Source organism: Pogona vitticeps, chromosome 4 (genome assembly GCF_051106095.1).
Source record: "Pogona vitticeps strain Pit_001003342236 chromosome 4, PviZW2.1, whole genome shotgun sequence".
NCBI classification, from domain to species: Eukaryota; Metazoa; Chordata; class Lepidosauria; order Squamata; family Agamidae; genus Pogona; species Pogona vitticeps.
Genome location: NC_135786.1, coordinates 236942132 through 236967206, shown reverse-complemented (window position 1 = coordinate 236967206; position 25075 = coordinate 236942132). Strand labels below are relative to the sequence as shown.

The 25075-nt window shown below is 44.3% G+C and overlaps 1 protein-coding gene across 8 annotated transcripts in view; it reads right to left on the bottom strand.

Moving 5' to 3' along the window:
- Positions 1-25075, bottom strand: part of ADGRB1 (adhesion G protein-coupled receptor B1) — a 394593-nt gene that overhangs the window by 141746 nt on the left and 227772 nt on the right. For all 8 annotated transcript variants that reach the window (XM_078392021.1, XM_078392023.1, XM_078392022.1 and 5 more), the window contains exons 10-17: positions 24776-24882; positions 21837-22031; positions 18373-18441; positions 16235-16343; positions 10719-10862; positions 10032-10107; positions 6296-6398; positions 3869-3912 (exon numbers count right to left, since the gene is read on the bottom strand). In XM_078392021.1, coding sequence (XP_078248147.1) covers positions 3869-3912; positions 6296-6398; positions 10032-10107; positions 10719-10862; positions 16235-16343; positions 18373-18441; positions 21837-22031; positions 24776-24882 — 847 coding nt within the window. The remainder of the gene's footprint in view (positions 1-3868; positions 3913-6295; positions 6399-10031; positions 10108-10718; positions 10863-16234; positions 16344-18372; positions 18442-21836; positions 22032-24775; positions 24883-25075) is intronic.

Sequence of the window (25075 nt, the reverse complement as noted above, 5' to 3'; positions counted from 1 at the left end):
AGCTGTGGTCTCCCTCTGAGGCTATTTCACTGCACTGATTCTCCATACAGGAGATCTTTTGGAATCCGACCATCAACCATTCTCACGACAACAAACTACTTCTATAATACGTGAGTTCTGGCTAAAGCCCACCCGCAGTTTTATGCATGAGACCCAGCTTTAGGAGAAAATGGGGGAACGGGAGGGGTGGAGGAGAAATACGCCAAGATCTTAGATCCAACTAGGGCATTAAGCAGATAGTAATTGCTTCTTGTGAATGACCCTGGAAATTCACCGGCGTAACCCAAAATCATTCCCCCGTTGACGCTTTCAATTTTACCATCTCCCACTGAGCTCATTAATCACACAAACAAGAAATAGCTTCGCTCCAGTTGTCCAACTTGAGAGCTAAAAGGTGGGGCGTGATGGAGGGAGGTCTCGCCCACCCTCTTGATAAGCAGTCACCCGAGGAGGCTGGATTTATTAAATCAAAGAGCCATTATTAGCAACGCAGCTTAAATATCTATCTAAATGCAAATGAGCACAAGACGGATGGTGGGATTCCACCCCCCTCCAAAAAAAAAAAAAAAATCCCTCAAACACATCATGTGAAAATCTCATGCAGAGCCAACTTCTCCGTGAGGAACGGCAAGTAAAAATGGACAGATAAGGTCCAGAGTCCCTGAAATGATGTTTCAAAGGCTCAGAACCTTCTTGACTGAGATATCTGAATGACCTTTGATAGGAGTTATTTTGGCAGGCCTAACAAGATTTGCTTCTGAGGCCAAAAAAGACAGCTGCATGTCTCACTGAACCCCCTCTTTTACACGATGGGACAAAAAAAAAAGTTCCATCATGATGTTTTTTCTGATCACGCAACATCTCCTATCTCAGTGGTTCCCAACCTTGGGGTCCCAAAGGTTCTTGGACTACAACTCCCAGAATTCCTGGCCATCACAGCTGTGGTGTGATGGCCTCTGGATGTTTTAGTTCAAGAACATCTGGGGACTCCAGATTGGGAACCACTGGCCTAACGGATAGTCCCAGAGCTTGAAACTCTTAACTACATTCAAACTTTAATTCCCAGAATTTCCTAGCCAGTGAACATGTTGGCCTATGAGTTATAATTTCACGCTAATTACAAATGGAATTGGGTGCGGTTCTCATTCCAAAAAGTAACTTCCCAAGCTCTGCCTGCTATTGCAAAAAGAGCTTGGAAAAATAAATTTTGTGAAACTCAACTTCCAGAATCCTCCAGCCACTGTAATCACTAGTTATGCAAGGCTGATGGATTCTGGAAACTGTATTCCAAGTTATTACTTTCTCAAACCCTGACCTCAAGCAGAAAATGGCAAACCCATATAATGGCTGAAATCTAATCATACGGCACAACAAAAGTAGGCCCACTGAATCCATGGAACTTAGGGAGGAGATGACTCACCAAATCCCCACGGATCCAATGGGCTCACTCTGGCTACGATCTATCTTTGGATTTCAATCAATGTCTAGACAGGAGTAAGTCCCAATAGGCTGGATAGACAAGGAGTGTAGTGTGTGGCTTCCATTCTAGACATCTAATTTGGTCCTTTATTTAGAGAAAGCTCAAATCTTTCTCTAGCAGCACCATTAGGGCTGAAGGTCACAAAATATTCTGGCTGATGTCTCTGCCTCCTACCCTGATTGTCTGTTTCTAGGTTCAGCTTCATTGCTAGTTCCTCAACCTGGGAAATCCATAATTCATAATTGTGATGCTGTGGGGAGGGGCCTTCCCTGTCCTATTGTTTAAGCCCCGTCCATGGGAGATTGGCATACACAACCATAGGGCAGAAGAACAGGGAGAAAGGTGTGGGTGGGTCCGAATGGGTGATGGTCATCTTGGACTTTGCACTAAGCCCACCTTTTTGATTTCCCATCTGCCTGGCTATGGGCCCATCCCTCTGCAGCAACAAATACTCATGGGTAAGATTGTACCTCACTGGAAGGACAGATCCTGAAGCTGGGGCTTCAGTACTTTGGCCATCTCAGGAGAAGAGAACACTCCCCAGAAAAGACCCTGATGTTGGGAAAGAGTGAAGGCAGGAGGAGAAGGGGACGACAGAGGATGACATGGATGGACAGTGTCACCAAAGCGACTGACATGACTTTGACCCAACTCCAGGAGGCAGTGGAAGACAGGAGGGCCTGGCGTGCTCTGGTCCATGGGGTCACAAAGAGTCGGGCACGACTTAACGACTAAACGACAAAAAAGCTTGCACCCTTCCAGCAGTAAGTTTTTGTGCTCTCTAAATCTGGGTGTCCTGGGTCAAAGCCCCAGTTGCACCACCCTAGTGATGCCTCTGTTACTTGGCAATGAAGTGAGCTCCTATCCTAAATCAAACCACTCAAAATCCATAAAAGAAAGGCACAGGCAGACAGATATTTCAGCACATCAACTATTGGGCCAGAAGTCACCCACACACCGAAGACCACCAATTCAACCTTTTTGTTCACTGTGGTTGAGAAGACGTGAGCATGGTGCCCTCCACCCTTGACACTTTGGCTGTACAGCAACTCTCAGTCCTAAGTACCAGGGTGGATTATTTATGGTCCCTGCCTTTCAAAAAACCTCTGGAGCACCATGGCAGTCCACCTTTTTTCTTTTTCATGGACAAAGGCTAACTATACATCAGGAGACGACGATCACGTATCAAGCACCGGGCAAATGAAGAGGCGTGTGGGAAGCCAGTATATGCTCCCTTGTCCAGCTTCCTGGAGATGACACCTGAACACCCGTAGGTGTTAAGGCTGTGCACACAGAAGCCTCCACAGAACCCATAGGCCAGTTGCGCAATGTTTTGGATATCTGTGGAGGTCTTTGTGAATGTAGGTGTAAGTACAAACCTTGCTCTCTGCAGACATTTGTGCTGAACCCACAATGGCTGGGGAACAGCTAACTGGCACATACCCCCTGGCCCTGCTCATATGGATGAGTACAACCTTTTGAATTGGGTTTCTCTGCCTACCAACAGGTAAGAAGCCAGAGTTAAGCACAGCTCCCCAGCAGACCTGGCCTATGAGTTGTACTTTCACACACATTACAAATGGGATTATCGGAATATCCAAAAAAAAAAAAAAAAGGAGTTTGACCAATGTCTCTCAGTCCATTATGCTCCTTTTGGAATTCAGCTGGCCCTGCCCCTGGTCTTGGCTTCTGATTTCCTTCTTTCCTCCGGAAAATTTCCAGAATTCATTTTGCAACTGGTACGCCTCTCATGGTCACACTGGTGGGCTCAGGGAAGTATGTCCTCGCTTGTCTCACCCTCTGGTGTGAGGGGGGAACAAAGAACCACACTTTCCTTGCCCCTCTTCCTTGGAAAAAGGAGAGATCATTTCTTCTGACTGATGAGAGTTTTTGCATCAGGGGAAAATGAGGTTTGAGCAAATTGGGCAGAAGAACACCTGCTCCTCTCCGGGTTCCCTGTGCGCTAAGGCCATCTGTAGAGGCTTTCTTCCAGGTGCCTCCAGCATCTTCTCAGTGCTGGCACCCTATTTATAGAATTTTCTTCCCCCTCCAAAACCCCCTGCCATGGCCAACACGACTCTCCTTTTTCGTCCCCCTAAGCTTTTGCACAATATATTGTTGAGTCCACACCCCTCCAGTTTTAACATCCTGCTATTTATGTGCATGTGTGCACGTACGGGTGTGAACAACAGATGCGGGGGGGGGGAGAAGGAGCATGACTAGGAAGCGCAAGAAACGAAATGCTTAACTGCTTTTGTTTGCTCCAGATATACCTCATTATGGCCCCATCTCATCATCAGGCAAATGAACATCTGAGAACCACCTCATCTATTTTTGTTGTTGTGCAAACAGGCGAGCAAACAAATAGACAAAACCCACTGGACTTACACATCAGCTTCATCCCAGAGGATACAGGTCTGGTTGGTTGTTCCCTGCAAGGATGGGAGAAAAAGAAGAAGGGAATTGGTCTGAAGGTTAAGAGCCCGGAATGTTCAGACATTCAGCCATCTAATGAGAGTAAATGAACAAGGGAGTGGTGAATCACTCACTAGATTAGGCATCCTTCAGTCTCAAGACTGCAAGGAGAACCAACCTGTCCATTCTGAAAGAAATCAACCCTGAGTGCTCACTGGAAGGACAGATCCTGAAGCCGAGGCTCCAATACTTTGACCATCTCATGAGAAGAGAAGACTTCCTGGAATAGACCCTGATGTTGGGAAAGTGTGAAGGAAAGAGGAGAAAGGGACGACAGAGGAGGAGATGGCTGGACAGTGTCATTGAAGCGGCCAACATGGATTTGACCCAACTCCAGGAGGCAGTGGAAGACAGGAGGGCCTGGTGTGCTTTGGTCCAGGGGGTCACAAAGAGTCGGACACAACTAAACGACTGAAGAACAACAAGTATCAAGAGACTATGGTAACATGCTCTGACTAGAGGACTCGGAACAGCGGCTAGTGTGACTGAGAAGGCCAATTCAAGAGTGACCATCCCTTCCACATTGAAGACCAATACAATATGTCCCCTGTCCAGCTCCTTGATTTTGCTGCTTTTGGTGAATCACAGAATCATTGAATGATGGAGCTGGAAGCAGTCTATAAGGCAGGAATCAGGATCAAAGCGGATCTGACAGATGGTTGTCTAAATTTCTCTTGAATGCCTCCACCTGCATTCAGTTCCATTGTTATACAGCTCTAACAGTTAGGATGTTTTTATTCTAATATTCAGCCTAAATCTGGCTTCCTGTCGCTTGAGCCCATTGTTGTGTGTCCTGCCCTCTGGGATGATCGAGAACAGATCCTGCCTCTCCTCTGTAGGACCGTCTTTCAAGTATTTCAAAAGTGCTATCCTTACTGACACTAGGAAAATTTAACCCATGATGGCAATTAATTTGGAAATTAGACTCCTCCAGCTCCCAATCCTGCAGTCCCCAGCATTGACAAAATTGATTCCTTTGGGGGTCAGGGTAAGAAACTTTTAAGGGACATGGCAGACAACATTATCAGCCTTACACAGTTCCATTTCTAGGTTTCTGCAATTAAATTCCAAGCATGCTTTTCCTTCTTGGAAATTTGTCCATGAGTTCCCCCACCCCTTCGAATAACTTCCCTTCAGAGATCAGACAGGCCTCCACCCAGAGTTTTGAAAAACTGCTCCAAAACCTGTTTTTCAAGGAAGCCTTTAAAGATATCCTCAGTTAGTCTGGTCTGTGACCCATGTGCCACCTGATGGCTTGTCACCATCATGAAGTCTTTCAGCCTGTTTATTTACCCATTTGTGTTTTACTGATTTGTTGGTCATTTTAATTTATTTTAATTTGTTGTTGTTTCTTAGTGGGGGGGATTAAGGTTTCTGTTAAATTGCAAGACTACCCAAAATAGAGGTTTCCATTGAAAAGAAGTAAGTAAGTAAGTAAGTAAGTAAGTAAGTAAGTAAGTAAGTAAGTAAGTAAGTAAGTAAGTAAGTAAGTAAGTAAGTAAAATTTATTTGCCTGAAGGCATTATGTGATCAAGTTATCATTATTCCCAGAGGTCAGCAACTTCTTCTAAGAAATTTCATTTGCCTCCAGAATAGCCAGATACAGTGATGGTGGTCAACATCAGACCCAAAGTTCTCTCTAGTTCTGCATTTTCTTCACATAGGAGTCAATGAGACACCTCTGGGGTGCCCATGGACTGGACATGACTTTTTCACTTTGGATCTACAGCATGGGATTGAGTCTCTATTCATTGCAACATGTGGCCTCTCATCATAGGCATCCTTCAGTCTCGAGAGACTATGGTATCCTGCTCTGCATGGAGGACTTGGAACAGCGTCTAGTGTGGCTGAGAAGGCCAATTCAAGAGTGACCGTCCCTTCCACACTGAAGACAAATACAATCTGTACCCTGTTTAGCTCCCTGGTTTGGCTGCTTTCAGGACTGCGTCTTTGCCTTGGCCTGCTGGACAAGAGTCTCTTCAAATTGGGAGAGGCCATGGTGCACCGCATGCCTCCAGGCTGAATGCTCAGATGTTAGGGTTTCCCATCTGTTGAGGTCCAAGGCCTTCACATCCCGCTTGCAGATGTGGCCTCTATCCTTTCTTAATTTGCCTCGTGCTCCTTTAAAGTTATCCAAGTTGACCGTGTATTACCACATCCTGCGGCACTGAGGTCCACAGTTTAACAATGTGCTGCTATGTGCACTTTTACTATGTGCCTGTGACATGTTGTCATTGTCTACTCCCCATTCAATTCACCCACACACCTCTGTACACATGAAATTTGGATTTTAATGTCCTTCTTGGGGTTCCTCCCTTTGGACCGGCAGTGAGGACTTACATTGTAGAGGTGGGAGAACTCGACTTCCACAGGAGTCAGGAGTGACCGAGGAGTTGGTTTCACCGTCACGGAGATGACTCTAGAATTCAGCACAGTGGTGTTCCTGGAGGAAAAGCAAACGGCTGCATGTCAACGGTGGTGCATGAGGTGGTGGTGCAGAATCCCCAAACTGAGTTCTTGAATGTATATTTTACACCATCTTTGCACATCCTGGCCTCATGCCAATTTGCAGGAGATATAAAATAATAACGGTGTGCCGTCAAGTCACTTCTGATTCATGGCAACCCTTTGCGGAGTTGTCTAGGTTGAGAGTTCTGTGAGCGATATCCCCATTAACACACTCTAAAACTGATCAGTCGAAAATGATACGGAAGCAACAGCAAACACGATATAGATACAACGAATATGCATGTGCACAACAACTCTAGCAATTAAAAAAAAAGGAAATCACCCTCTTTCTTTCTAGCCCAGATTGCCAGACCAGTTATAGTCTTAGAACTGCAGAGCCGGAAGGGAGCCCATGGATTATCAAGTCCAACCCTGGTCAAGGAGGCCCAGTGGGGGAATCGAACTCCCAACCTTTGACTCTGCATCCAGAGACCTAAACCACTGAGCTATCCAGCAATTAGTTGTGGAAGTCTTGAGAAAGAGACACACCTTCTAAATTTGGCTCCCTTGGGGCATGCCCTCAGTTGCCCAGTCTTGAGATACAGGGTGGGAAGGAGACCTCTTTGCCCCCCCCATCTTCCGGACACACAAAAATTATCCAGGATTTGATTCATAACCGTCACTCTCCATTAGGCGGAGGGATTAGGGTGGCCAACGCTCAGGGAAGCTCAGGAAATTGGAATGCCGTAGCAGTTCACCAGCAGGGAGGAAATTTCAGAGTGAGCAACACTGAAGGAGAAGATAATTTGATTTTTTGTGTACGAGATGGACATCATCCATCCTGAGCAAACCTCTACCCAATTCCCAGTGGGCATTAGGGCTCAGGGTCTCAGCGTGAAGATCTGCCTGTGCATCCATGCTCCTCCAGCGCCAAGATCATGCAAAGCAAAGTAGTGAAGCAAAGCGAAGCATGCTGCTTATCTGCTGTCCCATAATGCTTAAAGGACTCACTGGATGCTTTAGAAGGTAATTATCCAGGTGATGCATTGCTCCCACCCCCACCCCCCAAGAGCTGGGTACTCAATTTACTGACCTTGGAAGGATGGAAAGATGAGAGTCTACCTCGAGCCAGCTACCTGATCCCAGGTCATGAGCAGAGTCTTGACTACAATACTGCGGTTTAAACACTGCACCTCGAGGCTCCAACATGCACCTACCAACTCTCTCCCCAGTCCTTTCCCCTTGGTCCTGGTTTTTGGCACAACAGTGTAAATCCAATCAGGGAGTGGAGCACCAGCACTGTGGCTCATGAACCTCCATGTTGCATAGGCTCTGGAAATAGAGTCCAAAAAGCTTTGGGGAGAATCTCCCTTCCTAGCCTCCTACAGTATTCTAAAAATCTGTTCCCCAGTTTCATGTTTTCGCTCAACATCTCACAATGCTGCTGAGACTTCCTCATTAATGAAGGGAATGAAAATGGGCAAATCTACTTGCCCCTTCACCATAGTCCTGGTTCAAAAAAGCACCTGTGAACAGATTTATTATGTCCAGAGCCTGGAAACAATGGGGTAGTGTTAACATTAAGATAATGACTCTGTGTAAAACAGGCAAGCAAGCAGATGTTACTTTCAGCCATGACGTGCCATCCACTCATTGTGTTTGCTTATTCTCCTGTTTAACACAAAAGTAGGGTTTTTCACTTGGCCTGGCCACAGATCCCCAGTATGACCTGGTCTTTGGAATGAATCCCATCTGAATCCAGAGCAATCTGTGCTCCACTCAATTCAGCTGGGGTCCTTGGTCTAAGACAATGGCTGAAATCCAAGAGTGCATCACAACTAGAGGAGACCTCTCAGATCCTAAAAGGGAGGTGTACACCTGCAATTTCCAGACAACTAGCTTCTTGGTTCTGTGCACTAAGCCTATTTAAATTTTGCTTTGATATGTGCCCATTCCATTCAATCTGTGCTCAGGACCCAAGCAGATGTTTTGCTTGGGTCCAGAGTTTTGCTTCGCTTCGCTCCAGAACTGGATCTGGTGTTCTGAGTTCATCAGCATTTCATCCAAATCAGGATCTTTCCCTCACACTAGGCTACTAACAGGTACCTCCCACTGCGAGCATATGGCACCTATTTTGCCTTAAGTATGCTAGCAGCCAGTCATTTTCCAAAATCAGTTCAAGGTGTAAAACTCAACAGAGCCTGGCTCCCAGCACTGAAAAACACACCCTGCAGAAGGTCAACAAACTCTACCCAGCCATAAGGAACAGTGATCACTGCGCACAAAAGACCAGTGAATGACACCCATCAATCACAGTGACAGATCCTCTCTCCCTCTTATCTCAACAATACACCCACAACAAAAAACATGCTGATCACCACAATCACCCAATCTCCTGAAAAGGACAAAAGCTGATCCCACAGCTATAAATACTCAACTATCCCACAAACTGCACCAGAGCACAGACAGAGTTCTAACTCCTGTCCTCTGAAGATGCTGGCCACAGAGACTGGCAAAACGTTAGGAAGAACAACCTCAAGAACACGGCCAGACAGCCCGAAAAACCTACAATGACCATCAATTCAAGGGTTTTAAAGACCTTCATGGCCTGGGATCCACAGCCATGCTAAGCCAACTCCGCTCACATGAGTTCTATCAACGGAGGTAATCTGAACTGCCCTTTTCAAGATGCCAGTTAAAGCTGTCCGGCTTGAACCCATTTGAAAAATATCCTGTCCCTGTTGATGCCCCCCCCCATGCTTTGGAATTCTCTTCCTGGGCCCCTCGGAAGTATGATATCCCTGCAGGGTTTCAGGAGGGGATATAAGACGTAATTGTTTCAGGGGACCTTTAGATAGTGGTAAACTGTTCTGCCATCACTTATGTAGTGTATCATGGAGTGATGTACATGAAAATGCTTGGGTTTGGCGTTCTTTGTGTTGTTTCTCAATTTCATGTATGCTTTTACCATTTATGTGAATTATTTAATGATGTAGATGGTTTTGTTTGATATCTACATAATGTTTGATATATGATGAGTTTCTTAGGAGAGAATAACAGCTTTTAAACAAACAAATATGATTTGTCCTAATCCACAGCACAACCCTAATGTTAATGTCAATTTTTTATTATTATTATTATTATTATTATTATTATTATTATTATTATTATTATTATTATTATTATTATTATTATTATTATTATTATTATCTGTTTTAAATCTGAGGGATGTTTAAGGGTTGTTTGTTTCTGCAAGGGGGGTATGGAAAGTTTTATTTTTTAAAAAAATTATAACTTAAAAATACTTTGCTCAAACCTCCGCAGATTTGGCACAGAGCAGAGCAGATGATCTGCTCCTTCTGTGCCAAATTTGGTGCTGATCCGAAGACCAGTTTCAAAGTTTTTGTGTTTTTTTTGTTTTGTTTTGGCTAACCCTATTTTCGGAATTGCCTTATAGAATTTTGATCCTCTGAGCCGCACAGTAACATCACTGCTCTCTCCGGCAGTGATAATGCTAATGTGTCAGCACTGATGTGTTATTTCCCCAGATTCTGACTCTGTCCTTCCACGGTCTAGGGTGCACAAGACCATCTGTTTCTAACCTCCATCAAAGATACTTAGGACTTACCTCTGAAGGGAAAGGATCCCACCCAGATTTCGGTACAGGACAGTCCCCACCACGAAAACAGCGGAGTCATCTGCCTCTGTGGAAAAAGAGCAAAGCCAGCAACTCACAAAGCAGCAAGAACGGAAGGGAGGATGCGGTTCATCGGAGACGCAAAAGCAATTTAGAAGTTGTCGTCCAACGCCATTAAGTCGCTTCTAGCTGATGGCAAACTTAGGAATGAATGACTTCCAAAATGTCCGGTCACTAGAATCCTCTCTAGGAACTTATAACCATCACAAACAGGGCTCCCACCCACATAGAGCAGAAAGAGGTCCTGTCCTCTTCTGGGTTTGAGTTGAAAGAGTTTGATTTCCCAAGAATAATCCTTTTTCTAATCAACTGCATTCTAAGTTGCTTCTAAATATGAATCTGTTTTGCCTAACTGCAGATTTAAATGTTCATCATTTGATAAGCTTTAGCCTATAATATATGCGGTTTCAATATAAGGAATAAAGGCAGCTCCACGTTCTCGGGAGGGGTGGTGGAGAAGATCCATTAATGACTGAGAGCAAACTGCACTCATCATCATCATCAAAGTGGTGCAGATACAGGAGGCTGGTAAAATCTTCCCCAGCTCATGCTTAGGGCTGCTGTGGAATCCCGAAAGACTCATCTTAGCTCCTTCTCTTTTCTTTCTGCTTCCTTTACCTGAAACCCCTGTAGAGAGGATGCTTTTGGACACCGTGACCTTGTCCTCCGCATTGCGGGCCCAATCCACCATGCCCCGCCAGCCTTTCATAGGGAAGCTAATGTCTTTGGCTGCATTCGCTGGGAACTTCTGGATGCTGAGGACTTGAACAAAGAGAGAGAGAAAGAGAGAAAGAAGAAAGACATCAAGCAGACTCCTATATGGGCCGCGAGCTTCCTATTCACCCAACGAACAGTGAATAGTGAGCAAAACCTGAACAACCTGGCGGTGAAAACAAAATATGTACACAAAAGGGGGCCAAGACGTTCAACTGCCCAGAGAACCCTCCAGTACAATAATCATCTCTTCCAAAGGGCAGTATTAAATCATTAATGACATGCGCAGAACGATGTAACTCAAGCTCTTCAGTTTCCTAGTTTGGAACTTCTTTTGACCTTTATCAGATGAGAAGGATCTCCCCAAATGAGGAATCTCAGAGCATTGATGTCTACAATGGTGTATACATATTTCAATGACATGTAATGCCCTCCTTTTGACTAAAGCCTGTTTATAGACCCTTCGGAAATGTACACATCTTTCCATGCACATTTCCCAAATTTGTGGATTTTAAGAAATTGCGTCATATGAAAGAACACCACAAATTTCAGTTGGATCCAGGAAGGGATGTTGGCAAGTCGTTGAGTCCGAGTTCCAAGTTGGAGTCCAAGTCTTTGGTAGCAAGTCTCAAGTCCGAGTATTTGCTACCAAGTACCAAGTCCGATTCCCTATTAAAACCAAGCTTCTTCCCCCCCCACCCAGAAAAGAGGGGGTTGGGGATGGGATTCTGAGTCACAAGTCAAGGGTAAGTACAATGGTATCTCAGAAGACGATGACCCTGCTGAACAACAAATCCGCATTACGATGACTTTTTGCAATCGCTATAGCAATTTGCAAAACAGTCATTCCAATGGGGGATTTTCACTGGACATCGATTAGGTCCATGCTTCACAAACCATTTGTTCGCAAGACAACGATTTTTTTGGCTCTGCAAAACGGCTGCCCTGTGTTTTCCAGACCCATGCTTCGCAGAGCAGCCATTTTTACAGCTGATCAGTGCTCGCAAAATGGCTTCCCTATGGGCGATCTTTGCTGGACGACGAGGTATTTTCCCCATTGGAACGCATTAAATGGGTTTCAATGCATTCCAATGGGGAAACTGATTTCGCATGATGACGATTTCGCTAAACAGCGATTTTCCTGGAACTGATTATTGTCGTCATGCGGGGCACCACTGTAATTGGGGGGAAAAAGCAAGAACTCAACTTCAATCCAAGTTGAGTCACTGGTGCAAATTAAGTTCAAATTGATAGCAAATCCTGCAACTCAGGTCCCCATCCCTGGGTCCAGGACATGCGAACTGGAGCAATTCTGATCAAAAAGAAATTGGAACAGATTTCTCACCTATGCCTAGATATCTGATGCTTGGGGCAGAAGGGTGACCCCTGAACATTTGGGGTGAGACATCCCAACAAACCTTTTATACTCGTGTCTATTACATTCTGGATGTTAGGTACTGGTTTATCTTTCTGCATCTACTAGACATTGGCAATGCAAACACGTAAGTGGTCGTGATGCATAACTGTTGGACCTATTTGGGACTTTTTCAATCCAGTTTTCTCTGGAATGATTGAAATCAGATGCGCACTGATCCCATCTGAGCCAGTGTTTGTGATACTGGGTTAACTAGCCGAGGTGCCGCTTGAATACGAAACTGAGCTAATTTCCAATTTCTTAACGACTTCTAGAATGTTGGAAAGCCACAGGAGTCCTCTCCACCAGGCAATGTGAAAAACAGATCTATTGTGTTTCTTAATAGGGAATTACCCTAACTTCATGTAATTACTTTAATTCAATTTTATACAATTTTGTGAAGTGGGCATATGTGGAGTAGCAAATTCAGGGGATATAATAAAAGCTGCTTTTGTAGTCTCAACACAAATGGTTGGGCTGAGTGAGAAACGCACCTCACATACTGTTGTATTTTTGTTGTTGTGTTTTTAAAACTTAAATTACTTAAACTCTGGAATTACAATGGACTGAAGATTAACAGCAGGGTGATCAATATTTTTTATGGCTGTTGTGGGTTTTTTGGGTTCTTTGGCCGTGTTCTAGAGGTTTTTCTTCCTAAAGTTTCGCCAGTCTCTGTGGCCAGCATCTTCAGAGGACAGGAGTCAGAACTCTGTCTGTGCTCTGGTGCAGTTTGTTTGGATAGTTGAGTATTTATCGTTGTGGGATCAGCTTTTGTCCTTTTCAGGAGATGGGTGATTGTGATGATCGGCATGTTTTTTGTTGTCGGTGTATTGTTGTGATACGACAAAAGCTGATCCCACAGCTATAAATACTCAACTATCCAAACAAACTGCACCAGAGCACAGACAGAGTTCTGACTCCTGTCCTCTGAAGATGCCGGCCACAGAGACTGGTGAAATATTAGGAAGAACAACCTCAAGAACACGGCCAGAGAGCCCGAAAAACCCACAACAACCATCAGATTCCAGCCGTGAAAGCCTTCAACAACACTTTATTTTAGGGTAAGAGTTAGAGTTTGGGCTTAATGTGGAATGCATGTATTTCCTGAAGCCACAGGCTTCTTGTCCACACTCACCCTGCCCTCCATGAACTGATCAACCTGCAACCACCTGCTTCTCAGGGTCATGGTTTGCCAAAAATTGGTATGCAACTGTTTTTCCCTTTTATCTTAAAATCCTGCATTAACTGGAGAAAGCCTGTAACGAACCGAACATCCATTAAACTGGATGTGCTGATTTCCCTTCATTTTTAATGTAAATTAAAATTTTAATTGACATCTTTTAAAGTGTTTACCTTTAATTGTGTTTTAATTTGGTAATCGAGTAGAACCACATCCTACAGATGCCAAATACAGTGGTGCCTCGCTTAATGGGCGCTCCGTTTAGCGATGAAATTGCTTAGCGATGACTTGTTTGGAGCGTTTTTGCGCTTCATTTAACGATGGTCCCTATGGGCGATTTTCGCTTAGCGATGGTGAGGACCATGCTTCGCATAGCGATTAAATTTTGGGTCCCCTGTTTCGCTTAACAATGGTTTAAACAGCCTCATGTTTGCTGTTTGTTAAATGTTTTTCTGTTATTTATAAAGTTAAAGTTTACTCTTTAAAATGTTTGAAATCATAAAGTGCACTTAATAAACCCTTTGTTAACCAAATTTGACTTTGTTCTGACTCTTTTTTAATTTGTTGTATAGGTTTCAATGCATTTCAATTGGGGAACTGTGTTTCGCTTAGCTATGTTTCCTATGGCGATTTTCGCTTAAGGACGGCAATTTGTTCCTATTTGAACGGATTATCCAGTTTTCAATGCATTTCAATGGGAAACCGCATCTCACTTAGCAATGAAATCACCTAGCAGCAATTTTTTTGAAACGAATTAACATCGCTAAGTGAAGCACCACTGCATATAGAGAGCATAGTCTCTTGTTCCCTCTTGTGGCAGTTTATGGTAATACACCTTGGAAATGTGTGTTTCTGGGGACGTTTATTTAATACTTGCAGGCAGTGTGTAACTGAAACCATAGGTGTTGATCATGTGAATATGGCAGTCCTACTGAGTGATCTTAACCGACCAGATAGGCAGGATATTAAATAAATAAATAAATAAATAAATAAATAAATAAATAAATAAATAAATAAATAAATAAATAAATAAATAAATAAATAAATAAATAAAATACTGTACATTTAATTATACTTTAATATTTGTTACTTACTGGCCACTATCTTATTCTGAGAGAAAGGGCAATTTAATCAGTATTTCCTGCATTCCAGCAGGCCCCTGGCCATGTGACAGTTCATGCCATGGGTTGTCTGACTCATTTCACAGCCAATGCAAGACCAGGCACACAAGCGGGATATGGCCAATGCTGGGGGAAAGCTGATGCTGTCCTCTTTAGGTTTTCACATAACTCAACTGGACAGTGCCTGTTGTATTTTATTGATACTGTATTTGAGCTGCATTGTAAGCTGCCTTGGGTCCCAACCGGAGAGGAAGCTGGTGCATAACTGAAATAATATCATAATTAATTCAATAGATTTGCTGGGCTTTGTCTGTTTCCTTTTGTCTGTGAAAGGAAAGGAAAGGGAAAATGGCAATTCTATACCTGGCCAGTATCTGAAATCCACGGATGTTGTCTAAAATTCTTTGAGTGACCCTGCTGCAAAATGTATATTGTAGGTCTACTTCTGTGGGTGGACTCAGGAACAGAACATGTTTCTTGGGGATGAAAATATGTAATAATAATAAAAATCTTAGAACTGCAGATCTGGAAGGGACCCCATGAATCATCGAGTCCAGCCCCCGTCAAGGAGGCACCACAGCGAAACTGAACTCCCAACCTGTGGCTCCACAGCCAGAGACCTAAAAACCCCTGAGCTATCAAGTTCATCCCATATTGTTGAATGAACTTTAAAGTTACATTATACAGTGGTGCCCCGCTTAACGATTCCCCACATTATGATGAATCCACTTTATGACGATGTTTTTGCGATCGCAAAACGATGGTCAAAATGGGGGAATTTCGCTTAGCGATGATCAGTTCCCTGCTTCAGGAACTGAATTTCGCTTTACGACGATCAAAAACAGCTGATTGTCAGGTTTTCAGAATGGCCACGGGGTGCTTAAAATGGCTCCCCGCTGTGTTTAGGGACGGATTCCTCGCTATAGAGGCACTGAAAATGGCTGCTGTATGGAGGATCTTCGCTGGATGGTGAGTTTTTAGCCTATTGGAACACATTGAGGGGTTTTCAATGCGTTTCAATGGGCTTTTAAATTATGCTTTATGATGTTTTTGCTTAACAGCGATTTTCCTGGAACGGATTATCATCGTTAAGCAAGGCACCACTGTACACAGAAAAGCACAGCTCCACCTTACAGCAACTCAGACCACTGGTCTATGAAACCTTGCCACTTTTCTGATGGGGGACAGCTCCCCCTTGAGTTTTGGCTCAAGACCTTTTGAGACCTCTGCTATTTGATCTCTTTAACACAGCGGCCAGCACAGCTAGTGGTGAACGCTTGCAGGGGATTTCATCCAAGAATATTTGGGGACTCAAAGTTGGGAACTCCTGCTTCAACTGGAGATGCTGGGGATGACCATGTTCCATAGAGCAGCTGCCTGTACCGCCAAACAATCATCACTTCCTTCTTTTTGTGTCACTTGATGCCAAGTAAAATAAAATTAAATGAAATGATATGAGTTTATAGGTCAAACTAAGTATTGCGGAAGAAATCTAACATATATCAGCCCACAGAGTCTATCCAGCATCTTTTTTCCCTTTGCTGTTGGCCTCGTCAAGTGTCTACTGCTAAGAAGCCAAACAACATTGCACGAGCCTCCCATTTCTGCATCCAGCACCCACTTAGTCAAGCCAGAGGAAGTAGTTATGACTGGTTTGGGCCTGCCAGGGTAAAGGGTGAGCTGTGGGAGAGTCCCATCTACTCACCTAGATTTTCTGTGACTTGGTAAGAATCCTGGAAGTCTTTCATGCGAAAACCGATCACATCGATGAAATCCTCTACCAGCCTGAACAGTTCCTTCATGTTGGGACCTATCTGCAAAAAATAAAAATGTTCCCCCCCTTTCATGCTAAACAACCATATGATAATTGTGGGCAACAAAAGACATGTGTTGAATTGGACCATCCATCCATCCATCCATCCATCCATCCATCCATCCATCCATCCATCCATCCATCCATCCATCCATCCATCCATCCATCCATCCATCCATCCATCCATCCATCCATCCATCCATCCTCTCTCTCTCTCTTTCTGTGTCTCTTTCTCCTCTCCTCTCCCCCCTCTCTCTCACACACACTGACACATAGAAAAGAGCATGAACCGCTGCTTCGATAATTCACGCTGGTTCGTCCTTTGGACAAACATGTGTTCATCAGTTCCCTGCCCTGCCTCCTCCAGCAGGCGTCCACTCAGAGGCAGCCCCCCTTCCCTGCCCCACCTCCTCCAGGTGCCACCTCTGAGTGGGCACTTGGTAGAGGAGGCAGGGCTGGGAACCACCAAACACCTCTTCATTTGAAAGATGAACTGACGCGAACCACCAGACTGAGAGTTCGTGCCCATCTCTACTGATGTACGGTGTTTGATGTGATGACATCATTACATTATTTATGCAAAAACGGGTGCATTTCTTAAAATAAAAATCTGCCAATATATTTGGCAGCAATCATTTTTAGATAGCTTCTAAAAACCTGGGTGAGGTTCCTTCAGTCAGGACTCCGGAGGCATGCATCTTTCTAGTTCAACTGTGGATGTCTGGCAACCAGTGGTGATTTTGTTCCACTTCCAAAAATTATAAAATTCTTCATATTTAGAACGGGAAATGTGAGAATATTAATGAAATCAAATTGTAAAAGAAAACACAATGGACTGTGCCATCCATCCAGGTTTTGTGTCCTTCTCTTAGAAAACCTGAAGTGAATCCCTATGTATTCATTTATATTGGCACTGAATTAGGAGTGATCTCTCTCTCTCTCTCTCTCTCCCCACCAACCAACCAACCAACCAACCAACCAACCAACCAACCAACCAACCAACCAACCAACCAACCAACCAACCAACCAACCAACCAACCAACCAACCTACCTACCTACCTACCTACCTACCTACCTACCTACCTACCTACCTACCTACCTACCTACCTACCTACCTACCTACCTACCTACCTACCTACCCACCTACCCACCTACCCACCTACCTACTACATATCTAAACCCACCCACCCACCCACCCATCCATCCATCCATCCTCGACTAACCCATCCATCCATCCATCCATCCATCCATCCATCCATCCATCCATCCATCCATCCATCCATCCATCCATCCATCCATCCATCCATCCATCCATCCATCCGCCCACCTGCCCGCCCACACGTCCGTCTATCCATCCATGTTGAAGTTCCTATAGCAGCCCTCTCCATAATGGGAATAACTGCATCATTTGAATGTCAGCAGTACAAATGAGGGAGAATTTTACTTCCAATAAGAATTTTGTAAAATGTTCAGTTTTCTTCACATCCAACATGAAAGCAACTTTAAAACAACTGGACGAAGAAAACAAGGGACCCTATTCATTGATCCAAAACAGGTTCATCATTCTCAACCTGTGGTGGTAAATTCTATTTCACAGGTTTGTTGTTAGGGTTCGGGAGAAAATGTTTGAAGCAGCGAAGGAAAACGCTGTATAAAAGCAAAGAGGCTAAGTGTGATATACTACCTGCTAAGGGAGACACAAATATACACATGTGTATGTCTACACATCAGCAGCATCCCCACCATCATCTGAGAACTGCATAGCTGGAAGGGACCCGTTGAGATCATCAAGTCGAGCCCCTGGTCAAGGAGGCCCAGTGGAGAATTGAACTTCCAACCTCTGGCTCCACAGCCAAAGGCCTAAACCACTGAGCTCTCCAATAATAATAACCTTAGAATTGCAGAGATGGAAGGGGACCCCGCGGATCGCCGGGTCCAACCCACTGAGCTATCCAGCAGTTCTGAGAAACACACCCAACTTGCCAAAGCCATTGGCAGCCGAAATGCAAAGCAACAGACGACTCACGTACCAGCTGAGCTTCCTCCCATTTGTCCCGGTTCTCATCTGTCAAAATGTTGCTAACGATCTGTACAAAGTTCTAAGAAGAGAAGAGAGGAAGAGAAGCGTCAGCGGCTTTCGTCTCTCACACACGCAGGATCGCCACTGAAATGTGTTCGCACACAAGGCACATTCTTATTCCTTTGGTTCCTGTGCTTGGGCAAACCAGTGGAACCAGTTTACCTTCCCTTGGCATTTATTCCTAGAAAGAAAACCCACGGTTAGCCAGGTTCTGCATCTCCGTTTGCTTCCAGTCTGGGTGTACGGTGGGGCTTTGAAGGGCATGGGGGCTGACCAACCGTAGCCACCGTTTCCCTCTCTCCCACCCACCTGAGCTGCCACCCTCTAAGTAGGCAGGAGATAAATGACTTTCCCCAGAAACAGGATACAGGGCAGCTAGGCCTGCTGCAATGCAAAATATTTGAGGGTGGTTTCATCATGGAAGGGAATTGAGAGACCTTAACTTTACAAAAGACCCACTCCTTATTTGTTGATAGAGGCCCATCCCAAAATCTGCCTTTTTTGGAGAAGGGTCTAGCTCCCCCCCCCCCATTCTAAAGGACCCACACAGAAGAAAAACTTTTGGTCTCTCTTCGTCGGACATCCTGTTTGGTTTATTAAACATGCTGCCATGGCCTAGTATCCAGAATTAGCGAGGCAGAGAATGGGGAACAAAAGACAGACTCATTTCCGAATGAAACACAACATCTTGTACAAGCTAGAGTCCAGTTTCATGGCTTATAGCTTAGCCAGAAAAGGGTTCTGAGCCCTGAATCCTTAGGACACTGGCAAAATTAATTAATCCTAGGGATTCAGAGTTCAGAACCTCTTTCTGATAGGCTACAATTAACAATCATACAATCATTAACAATCATATATATAACAATATATATAACAATTACGTATATATAACAAACAAATATTTATATATTAAATATATATTATTAATATATTAAATATATAATTTTATATATTATATATAATAATATACCATATTTTTCCATGTATAAGACATCCCCATGTATAAGACGCCCCCCCCACTTTTCTGCAGGATTGCTTTAATCCCTGCTTTCCCCTCCACTTGTTTTTGTTCTCTCCTCAGCATACTTCCGTGTATAAGACGACCCTCAATATTTAGTCTAAAGATTTTAGACAAAAGTATAGTCTTATACATGGAAAAACATGGCATATGCTTCTATATATTGTTTGTTTGTTTGTTTATTCCTTGAACTTCTCTACTGCTCAGTTAGTGCGAGGCACTACTCTGGGTGTTTAATAATGCAAGTCATATAATACAACAGTAATAAAGGAAATATGATAAATTAAATCAAATCAAGAAACATAAAATGAACCAGCCGACATCAGATGCAATTTGGCAGTCTGAGGAACATATTCCGGAGTCTCTTGAAGGCGAAGAGGGAGGAGGCAATGCCTCCCTCCCATGCCTCTGGCATGGAAGCCATGCCAGAGGGGCTATGCTACAACTGAGAAGGTCCGACATCTGTTGGAAATCTTTCTGACCAACCTCAGTGTGGCAACCTGTAGGAGCAAGGCCTGAGAAGATCTGGTGTCGTGGGTCTATGTTCTTGGGAAAAGGTGCTCCAACAGGTAACGAACTCCCCAACCATGGAGGGCTTTAGAGGTTAAAAAACAAAAACCTTGAACATGACCTGGAGCATCACAAGTAACCAGGGCAGGTGAGCCAGAACTTGGGAAATGTGATCAAAAGGAGTCCTTCGAACATACTTGTCAGTAGACAGCAAGGGTCCAAATTATTGTTCATAACTCAAACAACCCACACACTTAAACACGACACTTTACCCTTGTGTTCTTCGACTGAAAATTAGCAAACCACATTGCTACTTAAAACTCCATCTATCCTCAGAGAAGGGCCCCAATCCAGAATGGTGGATTGGTGACAATTCGTTCTGGTTGTTGTTTAGTCGTTAAGTCGTGTCCGACTCTTTGTGACCCCATGGACCAGAGCACGCCAGGCCCTCCTGTCTTCCACGGCCTCCTGGAGTTGGGTCAAAATTCATGTCGGTCGCTTTGATGACCCTGTCCAACCATTCTTAACTGGGCTCAAATGTGTGGCAGTATTTATGTGTTTCTGGATCTCCATTCCCATGAGTGAGGAAAACATTAATAGCGATGACCTGTGATGGATGTCCTTCAGCTACAGGGAAGTGGTAGACAGGAAGACTCAACTGCTCACGGGCGCCCTTCTACTGCTTGCGCAAAGGACAGTAGGTAGAGGCATTGACACGACCATAGGAATTAAAGTATTAATCAGAAAGAAAGGGTCTGGGGAACAAAAGGCAGATCCCACTGTGTCAGTTCTGACCTAACCACTCAAAGCCCATCCAAGAGGATCAGAGGTATTCGGCCACACGCACACCTACATTTAATTGCAGTATTAAATTGCTTGGTAATCTAAGGTAGGTAAGAAAGGGCAGGGGGAGAGAAACAATTCTACAATTTGAATCCTAGCTAGCGGTGACAACACAAGTATTTCACTTCACCTATATTTAATAGGTGATGGAATGCCTGCAAAGGGATTTAGACATACAGTATACCCTGTTTCCCCGAAAATAAGACCTAACCTGAAAATAAGCCCTAGTATGATTTTTCAGGATGTTCATAATATAAATCCTACCCCCCCAAAAAGCCCCAGTTAAGAGAAAGCCAACCCTCCACCCTTGTGCAGCCACCAGAAGAAGAGGACAGGACTGTCTTTGAATAAATGTATATTGTTGTACATTGGAAAAAAAATAAAGCATCCCCTGGAAATAAGCCCTAATGGATTTTTTGAAGCAAAAATTAATATAAGACCCTGTCTTGTTTTCAGGGAAACATGGTAGATACGTCTATATCAATTGCATCGTGACCATATTGTGGGCCCTCATTGGTGCCTCAGTGGTTGGAGCATCCAGGGAAGATCTCTGGCTTTCTTGTAGGGCTCATCTATCACTCACGTCTTCCTTGGTTGCCAGCAACCCAGGCTTCTTTATTTCAATGTTTAAACTTTTAAACCCCACAAATGTCAGCTGGAACATGAAGGATCTGGGGACCGGGTGTTTTTCCATCCTGGTGGCAGCCAGCAGCACTGTGCTCTGCCTGCTCTAGAATGGCACAAATACCCTGGATTTGATCCATTTTTTGCACATTCCTCCAAAGACAGTTACATGCCTCTGATCTGCCTGTTGCTACATCACTCAATAGCAAATTATGCAATGTATAGTATATGGCACGGGTCCATAGTTCGATTGTACCGGCCCATTTCATGGAAGTGCAGGTTTATTAAAGGTTGCAAACCTGTTCCTTGTTCCTGACTGCCAATAGTCCTTGGGCCTTCTCACCACCGGGCTTACCAACTTGCTACCCGTCTCCGCTTGCCCTCTCTGCCAGCTGCTAAGTCACCCAGTGTCACCTCACCTGTATATCGTTGGCAGTTGGGCTATAATACGCCCTGCGGAAGATTTCGGTCATATTCCTGAGCACATCGAAGGTTGATAGCAGATCCCCACTATAGCTGGTTCCATCTTGAGAGATCTCCACGAGGTTTTGCAGAACGTCGGACACCCCTTCCCCTATGAGCCCCCGCTGAGCTTTGGACAGGTGCTCTCTTGTCTGGCAAGACAAATACATATAGATATGCATGTTTATGTCATTGCTAGTTACGATGAAACCCAATATTCTAAAATCTCAGGCTAGATAGCACACCCTTTGAGACACAACACACATAAATACACACCCCGAACTAACCCCCCCTAAAACTAAAATAGATGGACAGATAGACAGGAAGGCAGGCAAGCAGACAGACAGAATACATAATAATCTAGGTATTTAACAGCCATTTTTACTATAGAAAAGTTGTAGGTCATTCTGAGCGGGGAGAAGGAACTGTGGAGAAATGGAACCCTGTGAGAAATATATTAATGTTTGGAGACACGGCATAATCAAAATGGCTAATGAATCTTCAGGCGTGGTCAAATTCAAACTCAGTCCATTTCATGTTTGACATCACCTGAGTTTGCCCAAACATGTCTGACGCAGGTATGGAATTTGTGTAAAACTGAAGCAAATTATTTTTTTAACTGCTCAGATAATCCCTACAGTTCCCGGGAATCATCAGCCAGCTTGTCGACCGGGAAGATGGCCTAAGAGCCGTATCAATAAAAGTATAGGAGTGTGTGTCTCTCTAGCCAGAGTTTGGGCTGGCTGGATAGCACCATGTGTTCAGTCTCCAGCTGCAGAGCCCAAAGTTGAGAGTTCGATTCCCTACTGTGCCCCGAGGAGAAATAGCCAGCCTGTGTAGCCTTGGCCAAGCTGCACAGACCCCCTGACATGCCCAGGAGAAGAGAATGGTAAACTGCTTCTGGGTTCTCCTTACCTAGAAACCCCAGAAAGGGCAGCATAACTCAGAACTAATGTGATATCACACAATTACAGTGGTGCCTCGCTTAACGACATTAATTTGTTCCAGCGAAATCGCTGTAGAGCGAAAACATCGTAAAGTGAAATAAAAAAGCCCATTGAAATGCATTGAAAACTGCTCAATGGATTCCAATGGGCTGAAAACTCACCGTCCAGCGAAGATCCTTCATAGGGGCGGCCATTTTCGGTGCTTGTGCAGCAAGGAATCCATCCGTAAGCACAGCGGGGGGCCATTTTCTACAGCCGGAGGCCATTTTGAAACCTGATTATCAGCTGTTTTTGATTGTTGTAAAGTGAAAATCAGTTCCCAAAGCAGGGAACCGATCATCGTTAAACAAAAAAACTCCATTGGAATCATCATTTTGCGATTGCAAAAGCGATCGCAAAAACCTCACCCTCAAGTGGATTCGTCATTAAACGGGGTAATCATAAAGCGGGGCACGACTGTATTATTATTTCTAGCCATGGTTTGGAAAACCTATGTTTCATACAACAACGTCTAAAGTCTCTATTATTAGTGTGGTCGAGCTGTTGCAGAATTACAAAATTATCATGCATTTTTCCCCCTGAACACTGATCCTGCCTGCCATATTTCCTTCTGTTTCTCCTGTTGGGATGAAAACTATATTCACAACCTATCTCACCTCACGTGATTTTGACAGTCTCCACAGGCCCAGACCGCCCCCAATGTGGAGTTTTAACACCGTACAATCAACCTTGCCTCCAAGGTAGCTCTTTCCCCTCCCCTTGGGATCTCCTTAATTTGCAATGTGCAATTTGTAATATTGTCTCTCATGTCCGTTCCCTATGAGAAGTAAGGGACCCACAGCCACAGCAATCACAAGACTGGCTCATTGTGAACACAGGCGGCAATGACTGATGTTCAAGAGAATAGTCATTCAAGAGAAAATGGGCCAATCCTCTGTCAGATCTGGTTTGGCTTGGATTCCTGCTTTGAGCAGGGGGTCAGACTCGATGGCCTTCAAGGCCCCTTCCAACTCCATCATTCTACAGTGGACCCTCGACTTACAGACTTTTCAAGTTACAGACTTTTCTGGCTGCAAAATTTAGATTCGACTTGCAGCCAGAGAATCGACTTACAGACCAGAAAAAAACCAAAATGGAATAAAAATAGAAGAAAAACCACTGGTTATGGGATTAATCGGTTTTCAGTGCATTGTAGGTCAATGGAGATTCGACTTACAGACTTTTTGACTTGCAGCCACCATTCCAATACGGATTAATTCCTTAAGTAGAGGGTCCACTGTATGATTCTGTGTTTCCACAATGCTATGATCTAGAACTTAAGCATCTTACCCAAAACAGTGGACATCCTAATTTGGGTCAATCTATACAATTAGCTCCATTTGGAAATTGCTCAACAAAACCAGGCCATTTGGGGCAAAATCTGAGGTTCTGTGAGGCCAAAGCATCCATCTCATCAGTACAAGAAGAGAGATGCAGATATTCATATTCCTGCTCTTCTGGCCACTCCAGGCAAGGGGCGCGAGGACGTGTCTCCCCACATTGCTGCTGAGTGGCCAGCCGAGCAGGAAAACAGTGATGCTCTGAGCACCACTGGCAGGATAAGCAGGACCAGCGCCAAGGCAGGATGTGTGAGTGGACAATCCAGTCCCTCATTAGCTCCAGCTGGGACGGGGATATTCGTATTTGTATACGAATTTTGTATTCGAATATCTGCATCTCTAGACGAGAATTCGGTCAAACAATCCAGGAACTCTTGTTTTTTTTACTCCTTGTTGGCAAGGGAACAAATGTTTGCAACTTCTCCTCGGCTTTGCACACAAGGATGAGACAAACCACAATCTAGATCCCTTAATCTCATCTTCTTCACCTTCAGACCCTCAAGACCTCAGAAATCCAGAGCTGGAGAACACATATTCCAAGTTGGCTTTGGGAAACTCCTGGGCACTCACCATCATCTGTATATTCCTGTAGTCAATGGAAACACACTTGATGTACGTCGGAACCATCCAATAGGCAATGCCCTCTTCATCTAGAAGGCAACGTCTTAGGATCAGCCCTGGCGGGAGCAGAAAAGAGACAGCTAAGAGTGTCATCTCCTGCCTGCTGAAACAAGAGGTTGCTATTCAAGGTCTCCCACGGCCCAATTAATTTACCTAAGAGTGATATAATACTGCAATTTCATATGTGTCTGTTTTTAGCTGTGTTGTTGTTGTTCTGTGTTGTGCTGTTGCTGTTGCTGTTGTTGTTCT